Source organism: Arachis ipaensis, chromosome B10, assembly GCF_000816755.2.
Source record: "Arachis ipaensis cultivar K30076 chromosome B10, Araip1.1, whole genome shotgun sequence".
In the NCBI taxonomy this organism is placed as follows: domain Eukaryota; kingdom Viridiplantae; phylum Streptophyta; class Magnoliopsida; order Fabales; family Fabaceae; genus Arachis; species Arachis ipaensis.
Window position 1 is genome coordinate 102,266,233 of NC_029794.2, and position 13,544 is coordinate 102,279,776.

Genomic DNA, 13,544 nt, shown 5'->3' on the forward strand with positions numbered 1-13,544 from the left:
ATAAAAGGAGATGCTGTGCTTGAGCAGCGATCTTTAACCAATTGCGTGCGGCGGAGCTTGAGCTGCCGACGGCAAAAATACATAAAAGGAGATGCTGTGCTTGAGGGAGAGAGAGCAAGCAGCGATCTTCATAAAAAAAAGAATGAAAAAATAAAAAATAAAAAAATAAAAAATAAAAAAATAAAAAAAATAAAAAAATAAGCGTGTAAAACGCAACAAGATTGATCTTTAGAGGGCGCGTATGGCGCAATAAGAGTGGTCTTCAAATGGCGCGTAGAGCGCAATAAGAGTGCAGATGGAACTGCTAGAACAGATGCACATTGAACTGCTAGAACAGATGCAGATTGAATTGCTGAAACAGAATACTGACGAAACTCTCGGAAGAAGTTGCAGATGAAATGCTAGAAGAAGGCGCAGACGGAATTGCTGGTAAAGAACCGGGATAACCAACACTGTGGTAAGATTTTCACTTGGATGCATGTAACTAAATCTATGATTATTTATTGTGGGAGGAGGTTGAAAAAGAAGTACGGTAATTTCTTACCGAAAAGATGATAACTTATATATCCTCCTCAAGGAGGATACCATGGCTCTGATACCATGATAAAATTGTGAAAGAATAGGAAAAGCAAAGAAAAGAACTTTTATTGATTGTTGATTGATTGAATTGTACTGAAGTGTGTTGTAAACTATGAGGGTAAAACTAAATATATATAGAGCATTGTCCTATGAAAGATAAAAGCAAATAAAGATAAGATAAGAACAATTAAAGATAAGATAAAGATAAGATAATAAAGACTAAAATTAAAATTGAATTTTTGTATTCTGTTGGGCTGAATTTGTGGGCCACGATACTTCTTTATTGTTGTCATGGGCTAAAGTAGAAGAGTAGTTTAATATATATTGATAGATGTAATATACAGATATCATATTTAGTTGAAAAACATGTGTTTTGTTTGAGTTCATGATAACATAATAATTTTTAGTTTTTATCACAATTAATTCTGTTTTAATTTATCTTTTTTGTATTTGTATAAGTATATACTTTAAAATTTATCTTTTTCATTTTTTATTTAATTAATGTAATCAGACGGTTTATTCAGAATCTTAGGTAAATGTTGTATTAAATAAACTAAAGATTTTTCATTCATTGTGTAACTAATATGTATACATTGTGCTGTATTTTTTTTCTTGGATTATTTATAAATGCATGAAATAAAATTTGTTTTATATCAGCTAATCCTATTTACTCATTTTAATTACATAATCAAATTATTTATCTTTAATATCATGCAATAAAATCGTGTAAAATACACGGATATCAACTAATTATAATTATATGCATCTCTATCTACATGTATATAAACTATTTTATATTTTTTTACAAGAATTATCAGCTAATTATAAAAAAGAAGGCTTTGAAATCTTTAAATTTTTGTTGTTGTTGCATAATACGGAATTTAAATTTCCAACATTTACTTAAACGTATGAATGAATATGCTATTTAACCAAATCAAGTTGGTTTTGGATTTTTCAACATTATTTGAAGGGCATGATGATCAGCAGGGTTCATATAAAACAATTGGGCCGTTACTATGACATCTGAAACTAATTGGGCCTAAAGGCCCAAAAAGGTTTCCATGTTACTCAAAGAAGGGCTTGGCTTGTCCCCTCTGGCACGTTTCCTTTCGAGTAGTAGAATCGGTAATCGGCGACGTTGCCCCTGTTGGAAAGCGTTAGCTAATAGATCTCTCAGCTCAGCTGACACCCATGGTCATGGTATGTATACGCCTCTCTCGATTCCTCAACAAACTAAAATTCGAGTCGCTTCAGATCTTATAATGTTATTCTTGCACTGTAAATTCTGTTTAGTTTAGCTTATGTCGATGGAGCTGCCGCGCGGAACTATCGCTATTATTATTATTATAAATTATTAATAGCAGTGGCGAAATTCCGATATTTGATATTATATGATTGGAATTGGGACAGGGAAACTCGGGGAATTTAGATGCGGCCATAGAGAAGTTGTTGAATGAAGAGAAGCATGGGAGGCTCGCCGGAGACGTTGCCGTCACAAGGAAGGCCGTCACCGATATTCTCCGGCTCTGCTTTGAGGCGCGAGACTGGAAAACTCTCAACGACCAGATTGTTCTCTTGTCCAAACGACGTGGTCAGCTTAAGCAGGTATATGTAATTAAGGGTATTTTGTGTCTGCATCTATATGTTGTAATATATATTGTGTGGATGAGAATGGAACTTTTGTTCTGAAAATCGATGAGAATCTATGGGCTGTTAGAAAAGAAGGTTAAGGTTTCTATTAAACGCGTCATGTTGGGAAATGTAATTTCATCTGTTATGGTTTGTTTGTGAAGCAAAATGCTGGATTGATATGCCGGAATGCAATTTGCTTGTATTTTAGATAGTATAAAGATAAAGATTTCTTTTAAGTGGAGCAAGAAACATGATATGCTCTGCCATTGAGAAACCTGTTCTTTTTGTTCACAGGCTGTCACAGTAATGGTCCAGCAGGCAATGCAATATATTGATGAAACACCAGATATTGAAACACGTATAGAACTCATCAAAACCTTGAACAGTGTATCTGCAGGGAAGGTGAGCTTGCGATGTTTTCACAGTTTTCCTTCTTATTAACTTCTGTTGTTGTCTGCTGAGTGATATGTACATATGACATTTGTATCATTTATTAGATATATGTTGAGATTGAGAGAGCTCGGTTGGTCAAGAAACTTGCCAAGATTAAGGAGGAACAAGGGCTTATAGCTGAAGCTGCTGATTTGATGCAAGAAATTGCGGTTGGTGTGGATACTGAATGTTGTGATGGTTTTGATTATGCAATCAGTAGTCAGTTGACTCATGTAATGGTCCTTCATAACAGGTGGAAACTTTTGGTGCCATGGCAAAAACTGAGAAAATTGCTTTCATTCTTGAACAAGTATGAGACATCATTCTCTTTCCTTTAGTGATGACATTTGCCATAATTTGAGTTGCATTTTAGCTGTGGAATAAGGAATTTCTTGCATTAAATTGTACAGGTTCGTTTGTGCCTAGATCGTCAAGATTATGTTCGTGCACAAATACTTTCAAGAAAAATTAGTACAAGAGTATTTGATGCTGATGCTTCGAAGGAAAAGAAAAAACCTAAAGAAGGTGATAGTGTTGTTGAAGAAGCTCCTGCTGATATACCATCTCTGCCAGAGTTGAAGCGGATCTATTACGAATTAATGATTCGGTAGAGTAATCAATACTTTCCGTTATGTTGCTTAGTTTGTTCAATCTAAATAGAAATTTGTTACTGGGCGATGTTTTGAATCTTGATGTGGTTTTGATAGGATCAGGTAGTAACAGAATCGGTAGGCTTTATTGATAAACTAGGGATTGCAAACCACAATCCCTTATTGGAACACACTGTTGGAACTACCAACTATGGAGGGAGTTCTTCCTCTCCTATTCTAACTGGTCTAACAGAATGACCAAAACTAAAACTAACTAATCAACTAGTATTTATAGGCAGCAGCTAGGACTAAGACTATTTCCTTTATGCCTGCTAGTGCATCTCAAAGGGAACAAACAGATAGCCAATTAACAGCGATTAGGAACTAAAACCAGCAAGTAGACTACTTACCTCTCCTCTTGTAAACTAAACCAAACTTGTTTCTATCAGGTTTAGTAACAAATATTGTTGCTGACCCTTATGACTCTATCGTCTCTTTCCATATTGTTTGATTCACATTTATATATTTAACATCGCATAGATATTCAAAGTGCTCTGCTGTATTTTTTCTGGAGGGATGGGGGAGGGTGCTTTAACATTTGAGGGTGTGTTTATTAGTTTAGGTTTTGGAGGGGAAGGGACTGTTCTAAAGTGTCCCTTTCTTTCATAAACTCAAATTCACAAGCATATCCAATATATATGCTTTTGTTTCTTGCATTATGAGGCATAATGTGAAGAGGGATCCAACCAGTCCCCCTCCTCAGCGTTAGGTTCCATAATCAGCAATTTGAATTCCTTTTCTTGCACACATGCTTTGCTGAGTATGGTTTATCGCAGAAAAAGCATTTTCCTTGTGCATGTTTAGCTTTGTACTCTTCATTGCTAAGTTGCCGCACTCCTTGTCGTTTTGGAGGCTCCACCCCTAACTCCGGACCCTTGCTTGCCGAACCCGTCGTTGCCGCTGCGAGTATTGGCTTGTTAGTAATGAAGTTCTGTGTCATAGGCGTACCCACAACGCAGACAGGGGCAGTCCGCAGCACCATGTTACGTTCTCCACCTTTTGCGCCAATTCCATCAATTCATCCACGGTCTAGAACAAGAACAGCCTGCATTCCTCACTCACCTCAAGCCTCAACCCATTCAAGAACAAATCCATCAACGACCTTGGAGCTAGACCAGACGCAAAGGATGCGCGTGCAGCACAAACTGATCAACGTAGTCCCAACGGTGCCTGTTTGTCTCAGCCTCAACAGCGATTGATAGGAACTTTGCAACCGCTCAGGTTGGAAGTGACACAGTAACGCCATACAGAGGGACTGCCAGTACAGTGTCGGTGCGGTTGCCTCCCACCACCGGAACCATGTGAAGCGCGGCCTTCCATGGCGAACATTGCCACTGCAAGCCACTCCTCCTCCGGCACCTCTGAGCAAGAAAAACTGCTTCATACACTCGATCCATGACATGGCGTCCTCGCCACGAAAAATTGGGAGCTCGAGTTTCCTCCACTGCTCCGTCGTGCTTCTACTCCCCTACGAGCCACCAGTGGCCTGGTGCGACGCCGAAGAACTCCACTCGTGACGGACTGGAGAACTCTGCTCCATGGAATCCACGAGCGCGTCAATCCGCTGCAACCTCTCCTGCAGCACGCGACACAAACCCTCAAAGCGATCAAATTGCGATTCCGTTGCATCCATTTTCCCTTCCGTTTTCTGCGATTGTGTACCACAAGCTTCCAGGATCTGTGGACTTCTGATACCGGTTGATAGGATCAGGTAGTAACAAAATTGGTAGGCTTTATTGATGAACTAGGGATTGCAAATCACAATCCCTTATTGGAATTCACTGTTGGAACTACCAACTACGTCTCCTATTCTAACTGATCTAACAGAATTTTGACCAAAACTAAAACTAACTAATCAACTAGTATTTATAGGTAGCAGCTAGGATTAAGACTATTGCCCTTATGCCTGTTAGTGCAGCTCAAAGGGAACAAACAGATAGCCAGTTAACAGTAATTAGGAACTAAAACTAAGACCAGCAGGTAGACTACTTACCTCTCCTCTTGTAAACTAAACCAAACCTGTTTCTATCAGGTTTAGTAACAAATATTGTTGCTGACCCTTATGACCCTATCGTCTCTTTGCATTTTGTTTGATTTACAGATGTATTTAACATCACATAGATATTCAAAGTGCTCTGCTGTATTTTTTCCGGAGGGATGGGGGAGGGTGCTTTAACATTTGAGGGTGTGTTTATTAGTTTAGGTTTTGGAAGGGAAGGGACTGTTCTAACCTGTCCAGCTGTCCCTTCCTTTCATAAACTCAATTCACAAGCGCATCCAGGATATATGCTTTTGTTCTTGCATTATGAGGCATAATGTGAAGAGGGATCCAACTCCACCCCAATAAATAAACAGGCACTGCTAATGACTTTCTATTTATAGAAAAATACTTACCTGCATGTGTTCTTTCACTTTTTGTCTCTAGCTCGTTTCTTAAGGTTTACTTCAGTAAGAAGTGAGAACTTGATCTAAATAATTCTTATTTGAGAAACATAGTCTAGAAGGGAAGGAATCTGTTAGAGTGTTGAATGGTAGTTCTTTTTTATTTTTTATCATTTTGAGGGATGAAATTAGATGTAAAGGACTTCATTTCCCCTGGGATGCTTTTAGGCTTTCAAGGCACGAATTTGATATGTAATAATCACTTGTTTCCTTCCAGCTAGCCAAGTTTGTGTCTATATGATGCTTATGGTCACTTATTTTCTTTCCAACTAATAGCTTTTTAAACGGCAATGGCTATGTTCTGATTATAAAATCTTGTTGTCTTATGGTTGTTTTTGTTACCCTTGAAGGTATTATTCCCACAAAAATGATTATCTTGAAATTTGCCGTTGCTACAAGGCAATATACGAAATTACATCTGTCAAAGAAAATCCTGCCGAGTGGATTCCAGTAGGCCTTCCTTTCTTTCTCTTCATCTGCTTTATATGTTATTGTTTTGTGACTGCTTTCTAAATAATTCCTTATACACGTAGATCCTGAGGAAAATATGTTGGCACTTGGTTCTAGCACCACATGATCCAATGCAATCAAGTCTTCTCAATTCCACCTTGGAGGATAAGAATCTGTCTGAGATTCCAAACTTTAAGTATGTCTTCCTTATTTTGTTCTTCCATGTTATCCTGCTACAGGTTTCTGTTTATCATTTCCTTGTAATCGAGTGCTTATCTTTTATGGTATGCCATAGATTACTGTTGAAACAGTTGGTCACCATGGAGGTTATTCAATGGACAAGCCTTTGGGATGCATACAAGAATGAGTTTGAAAATGAGAAGAATCTTGGAAAGTCTTTGGGTGAAAAAGCAGCAGAAGATCTGAAGGAAAGAATAATTGAACATGTAATTATCTCTAATTTTACATTTCCTTTTGCCAAGGATCACCCTTCCCATATGGTTGGGAATTTGGGATGTATTTTGGGTATGTGTTGTTTTCACACTTCATCATGTAGGATGCGAGCATTAACGAGGATTTTTCTTTCTTTTTTTTTTTGGTTATTATTCAGAATATTATTGTCGTATCAAAGTACTATGCAAGGATTACTTTGAAGAGACTTGCAGAGCTTTTGTGTCTCAGTGTTCAGGTTTGTAATGCTTGTTCTTGTTATATATTAAAAGTTTGTTGTGCTAGATAATTGCCTTACTTCTGTTTGGGCTTACATATTGGTATTTACTGCTGTATAGTGTTTCAGACAAGAAGTATCCGAGTTCTTGTACGCTAGCTGTTAGGGAGAAAGAGGGGATGGGGAGAGGGGAGACAACTGAGGTTGTTTATTATTATTATTGGTAGAAACTCATATACAGTTGTCTTCATATGAAGTTGATAATTGAGAATTATTAGATGACAATTTAGTCAAACATGTCAAAATCATCTGACGGTTCTCAATTATCAATTTCACATGAAGACAATTGCACGTAAGTTTTACCATTATTATCATTATTGAGCAGAGGTTGTTTGGCCTATGTTAGTATGCTACTTTAGTTCATTGGCCACATAATGCTGGTTATTTTCTAGATTCTTAATGAGATACAGGTTAATTGTTGCAAATTGTTGCAAATGTTTTTTAAATATAAAGATCCTAACTGATTCTGGCTGCTGAATTCAGGAAGCTGAAAAGCATCTGTCAGACATGGTTGTGTCCAAGGCACTGGTTGCAAAGATTGATAGGCCCATCGGAATAGTTTGTTTCCAGACTGCTAAGGATAGCAATGACATTCTCAACTCATGGGCAGCAAACTTGGAGAAATTGCTTGATCTTGTGGAGAAAAGTTGTCATCAGATACACAAAGAAACTATGATTCATAAAGCTGCTTTGAAGGCTTAAGGACGCCCATATCACCAATTAAAGTTGCAGGTACAACTCTGCCCTCCTCCTCTAACTCCATATTTACTTGGTTTGTGTTTTTGAGGTGGGGTTATAGAGGGGGAAGGTAGGGAAAAAGCGGGCTTAAAGAGTAAATTGATTCTATTTTGTTCCTCATTCCTACTAGCCCTTCCCGTCTTGATCACAAATTCACAATGTTTGTGTCTTGGTAAATTGCAGGTTGAACCCCATTATAGATGTGACTTTGACTTGAGGTGCCTTACATGTTCTTTTGAATTGTGACTGATTAGATTGGTGAGGATTTTGCATTAAGCGGTATGCCTCTTGTTTTTTTTTTCCCTTTTGTATTCGTCATTCATGTAATCAGGGTAGAGCTGGATATATTCTTCTCTTACTGTTGTATACTACTCGTACATACCTTAACCGCTGACTTGTGACAGGATTCTCAAACCGGACTAGTTTGTAGCATTGGGCAGAAATTGAGCCCTGTTCATTTATAATTATCTATTTAATTTTCTCATTCTCAGTCTGCTCACTCTGAGTATCTTGCTATTTTTTCTTTATTGTAGCGTTTGATTCGTACAAATATATTAATGTTAATTCTTTCTGTAAAAAAATTCAAATAAGTTAGCGAGAAAGAGTTTAAATTATGACCACACAATTAATTATAGTGAACGGAGAAATTGTTTCATTGAAATATTCTGTTAACAGTTTAGTCAATATAGAACTCTTCTATTATTGTTTAATTAATAGATAGATTAGATCGTAGATGTTAATATTTGTTTGAAAGGCTCTCAATTACTTGCACAAGAATATGATTACTTCGGTGTCCAACACTTCACTAAGCTCTTTTGCGTGTAAACATGTTGGATGCTAACCGCCTATTTGGAATGCATCTGATTTGAAATCATAGATGAATTGAATTCTATTCCTTGCTTTGGAATAGAAAAAAAACATGAAGTTAAATTCCGGTGAGAATTCCAATTCTCATTTTACCCCCATTTACAAATCAGATCTACTTTGGTCTGATTTCAAAATCAATTCTCATTTAAATCTCACTTAAACTGTGCAATATCAAAAATACCTCCTGTCCAAATTATAATATTCCATAATCCCTTCACTTTCTTCTCATTCCTTCTCTCTTTCTCTCTCTTCAATGGCCTGGATCCACTTGCAGCCAGAGGACTCCGACGCCTCAGAACAACAAGCTCGAGCGGTGGCCGCTGATCTAGTCTCCGACGACGACCGCTCCATCGCCGCCGACTCCTGGTCTATAAAGACGAGTACGGCAGCACACTCGACGACGACCGGTGCCATGCCTACGCCGCCGAAGCTCTCAACAATGCCAACCTCCCCCCTCCCTCCGATTACAGGTTCCTCTCTCTCTCTCTGAATATTTTAAGGTTGAAGTGAATCGAAACGACAACGTATCGAATGAAATTGAAATTTTTGGGTTTCTGGAAATCGTTCTGTGAAGCTGAATGTCTTTCATTCATTCGTTGTTTTCTTCAGTGCCTTGATTTAGTTTATAAGACGAGATCGCAGGTTCGTGGGTGTTTGGATATGTATATAGAAAGGGTGAAAGTGTGAAGTTTTGTTATTTAGAACTATGTGAAATTCGCTTAGGTTTTTGGATTTTAGTAGTAGGAGAAAGAATTTAATTATATATGAAATTCATGAGTGAGATGGATCTAATTAGTGAAGTTGTGTTAGACCAATTTTACTTATAAGTGATTTATATAATTATATTATCTAATTTAATTGATAAATAAAATTATACTTAATATTTATTGAGGGGTAAAAATGTCTTAGAGAAATAATGTAATTCATAAAGTCATTCCAAATAATGGAATTCAATTCTATCTCATTAAATGAGTTAGTTGTTCCAAATTATAGAATTGAATTTCATTTCTTTAGAAATTCATTTTTTGATGGAATTGAATTCTAATTCCATCATTTAAAGGTGTTCAAACAGACTGTAAGAGGTCGTATAAAGGTCAAAAAGAACACTTCAAAGCAAATAATGGCTTCAGATTACTTTGCTCATACGCAAGGAAGAAATATACTGAAAGGCACCTCAAGCTTTGTTCTCTAATTAATAGTAATTGATTAACTGGGCGAATCTTCCCTTGTCTTGCAATGTTGCATGGAATCCGAATAATAATCAACATCTACATCTACCCTAGAACTAATTTCTATTGGAATAAGTTGATTTCTTAATTTCTTTGTTAAATTTTGGTCAAAATCAGTTTTATTTGGATATGAACTATCTTGATTTATATTCTTAAATGCCAAGTTCAGTAAAATAAAGATCAACAAAAATAAAGTTCGTCATTGTACCACACCAAATAAACGGGAGTTTACTTCGGGACCATTTGAGTCATCTATTTTTCAGATATGAATGAAAGATTCTAATATTCTATGCTTGACAAGACGCGAATTCAAATAAAACCAAAACCACATGCGCAATTGAAATAATATTCATGAACGGAATTAATTGAATTTCAATTTGTGAACTTGATAAAGTCTGGGCATAATATTCATAGGCAGAACTACTAAACTCTTTAAGAACACGATTCAATAGAAGTCCTTTCAAATTGAGAATAAAAGAAAGAATAATATTATATTAATATTATATTTTTATTTTCTAAATATTCTTTCTACATATNNNACCATGAGTGAATGTGTAAAAAGAATAGCACAAAATAACAGTAAACTTAGTGTTGATTCATTTATTACGAATGAACAAAAATTAACAAATAAAAAACTAAATTAACATATTAAATACTTGAAGAGAGATTATATGGAATCAAGATTTATTTACAATTAAACAAATCACATAATTCTTTATGTTTTGTAAAAATATTAGATAATTAAACTTTTTTTTAACCAAGTCCAACTAAATTAAATTTACATATGTTTTTTTTCTTCTTCTCCACTTCTATTATCATTATTGTAATCATCATCATCTCCTCTGTTTTTATCATCTCTTTTTTTTTTCTTCTTTCTCATTTAATTTCTTCTCTATTTTTTTTCATTATCATAATCATCTTCTTAGTTTAATATCATACAATAATTTAACGATAACAAAAGTACATCATATTGTTAGTCATAAATAATATAGGAATTTTTGGTGAATGGCACAATTTTTTAAAGACTACAAGTTTAGAACCTTGACTTACTCAACCAACAAAATATATTTAAATGTGTTTTAGATCCAAAAGACATATCAAATTATTACAAATAATATAAAAATAGTTAAATCTCTTATATATTTATTCAATATCACACAATCAATTCAATAATAACAAAACACATCATTTAATTGAAAATGACACGAAATTTTTTTATAAATGACACAAAAAATCTTTAAAAAATCACAAGTTCAAAACCTTAATTTACTCAACCAACAAAATACATTTAAATGTGTTTTGGAACAAAAAATACATTAATTTATTGCACATAACACAGGAATGGTTAAATTTTTTATAAGTTTAATACCACTCAATAAGTTCAATGATAGAAATACACATTATTTATTTAAAATGATACAGAAATTTTTTAGAAATGATACAAGAAGTTCTCAAAGAATCACACTGAGTTAAGAAATTTTTTATAACTTCTAATTAGTTAAGAAATTTTATGTGTCATGATTAAGAAATTCCTGAATCAAAATTAAAAAATTTTCTATGATGGTTAAAAAGTGTCAAAATTAAGAAATTTTTTGCGTTACGATTAAAATGTTTTCGGTGCTATTTTTTTTAATAAATTTTGTACAATTCAAAACTTTTTCTCTTCGGCTTCATCATCTTCTTATTTCACCTTCTCATAATTTTTCTTGTTTCACCTTTTTGACAAAAACTTGTGTCACGATCAAAAAATTATTATGTCAAAATTAAGAAACTTCTTGTGTCATAATTAAAAAAATTTAGTACTATTTTTTTTATAAATACTGCGCAATTCAAAACATTTATCCTCTTCTTCTTTTTCTTTTTCTTGTTTTACCTTTCCATAATTTTCTTTTATTTCACGCTCTTGAAAAAAAAAATTAAACAAAAAAAAATACTACAATAACACTGTATGGAAGAGGAGGAGAAGAAATAATAAAAAATACAATAGCAGCAATAATAAAATAAAAAAAAAACGTGAAGGGAAAAAAGTGTATAATTTATACACATTGTATGAGTAATTTTTGTTAAATTTAAACCAATTTAATTAAATTTAATTGTTAAAAACTCTTAAATACAAGGTTCTGAGAACCAAATTGGTCATCGAACCACTCTAGTTATTAGTTCATTGGTTTATAAGTTTAACCGGTTCGACCGTGGTTGAACCAAAAAATCGTTTATAATAAAATAATAAATAAAATATAAATAAACACATTAAAATATAATTATAGTCTAATGTAAACTTTGAAATATCATTCAAATTAAAAGTATTACATAAATCAAAATGTTATAATCTCATTCAAATACAAATTCAAAAGTCAAAAAATAAAACAACCAATCAAACATAAAATGGCAACATCAAAATGATCCAAGTTTGTCATCAATCATCAAAATCCTCCATAACTTGCTGCAGATTTACGTCATTGATATCATCACCTTCATTTTCACTACTTGGACAAGAAAAAACAAGTGCTGCAGCATAAAATGTACTACTACTACCACCACCACCACCTTGATCTAAATCAGCATCAATCTCATCTAACAAAACATAACATATTATCAACAAATTGAAGATCAAAGTTATTGTAATTTATTGTCTGATCAATAAACTATAATACTCACCAAGCAAGTCTTCAATATTACTTGGAAGATCAGGCTCTTTTTCAACAACCTCTTCCGTCACCCAAAAGTCAACCATATCAATACTTTCAATGTCGATTGGATCATATTGCACCTTTTGCTTTTTTTTTTTTTACTTTCCGTCCTAACAAATTAAATACAATATATGATAAGGAACGACGGATGTGGTTGTTCGAAGGAACGACAGCTGTTGCGCGATAGAGGTGGCTATTCGAAGGAACGACGGCGGCGGCACGAGGCAGTGGCTGGTCGTCCCAAATCTTCTTCATGGAAAACCTGTTTTATTTAGATCGAAAAAATCGTACGGGTTTTTTGAAATTATGTGCTATTGCTCAAATCCGTAGTCAATCCTATTTCCGATAGGAGCAGTTGACAGTCGAATCCTATTTTTTCCATTATTTTCGTATCTGTAATAGTGTGAAAAGAAGGCCCGACTCCAAGTTGTTCAAGAATAGTAGCATTGAGTTTCTCGACCCTTTGCCTTAGGATTAGTTAGTTCTATTTCTTGATAGGGGCAAGGGAAGGGAACGGAGGTGAGGGACAACCAGACGACGAACTCGATGAGATTGGATAGAATCCCTGTCGTGTGAGAGTTTGAGAGAGGCGTTCTCACTTCTGGAAGCTGGAAGCTCGATGAGAAAGGGAATTCAGGATCGAATTAGGGATTTAGGACTAAGCAGAGGCTGAAACGGCAACATTTGGCTGTCCAGCTAAAAAATCGGCCGGATCACGGTTCGGTTCGACCGACCAGTTATTAGCCGATTTATCGGTTCAATTTCGGTTTTCAAATTTTTCGGTTTTACTATTTATTCGAATCGTCTCTGTATGTGATTCACGGTTCAACCGGTTCGACCGATCAATCCGAACCGATTTTCAGAACCTTGCTTAAATATTAACGAAACGGTATAGTTTATAGGTTTTCATAATGAATTTATATATACGCACATAAATTTGTCATAATTTATACCCGTATTATATTTAATTTTATACACAAATTACCAGAAAATACATACATATAAACCATTATATTTTATATTAAATCTACATACATATTTTAATAAATATAAATATCATATAATTTTAATCTAATTATATTAATTATGACTCGAACATTTTTCATAT

General features: G+C 34.7%; 1 protein-coding gene across 2 annotated transcripts in view; it reads left to right on the top strand.

Moving 5' to 3' along the window:
* Positions 1-8,143, top strand: part of LOC107622480 (26S proteasome non-ATPase regulatory subunit 12 homolog A) — a 61,106-nt gene extending 52,963 nt beyond the window's left edge. Inside the window, exons 1-12 of one of the 2 annotated variants that reach the window (XM_016324391.2) lie at positions 1,629-1,779; positions 1,990-2,184; positions 2,506-2,613; positions 2,709-2,813; positions 2,897-2,953; positions 3,054-3,250; positions 6,086-6,185; positions 6,269-6,381; positions 6,481-6,631; positions 6,796-6,873; positions 7,396-7,644; positions 7,834-8,143. In XM_016324391.2, the coding sequence (XP_016179877.1) occupies positions 1,771-1,779; positions 1,990-2,184; positions 2,506-2,613; positions 2,709-2,813; positions 2,897-2,953; positions 3,054-3,250; positions 6,086-6,185; positions 6,269-6,381; positions 6,481-6,631; positions 6,796-6,873; positions 7,396-7,614 (1,332 nt within the window). In that variant the 5' untranslated portion in view covers positions 1,629-1,770 and the 3' untranslated portion in view covers positions 7,615-7,644; positions 7,834-8,143. Of the gene's footprint in view, positions 1-1,628; positions 1,780-1,989; positions 2,185-2,505; positions 2,614-2,708; positions 2,814-2,896; positions 2,954-3,053; positions 3,251-6,085; positions 6,186-6,268; positions 6,382-6,480; positions 6,632-6,795; positions 6,874-7,395; positions 7,645-7,833 lie in introns of those variants that run through there. The other variant, XM_016324392.2, reaches the window with a different exon arrangement.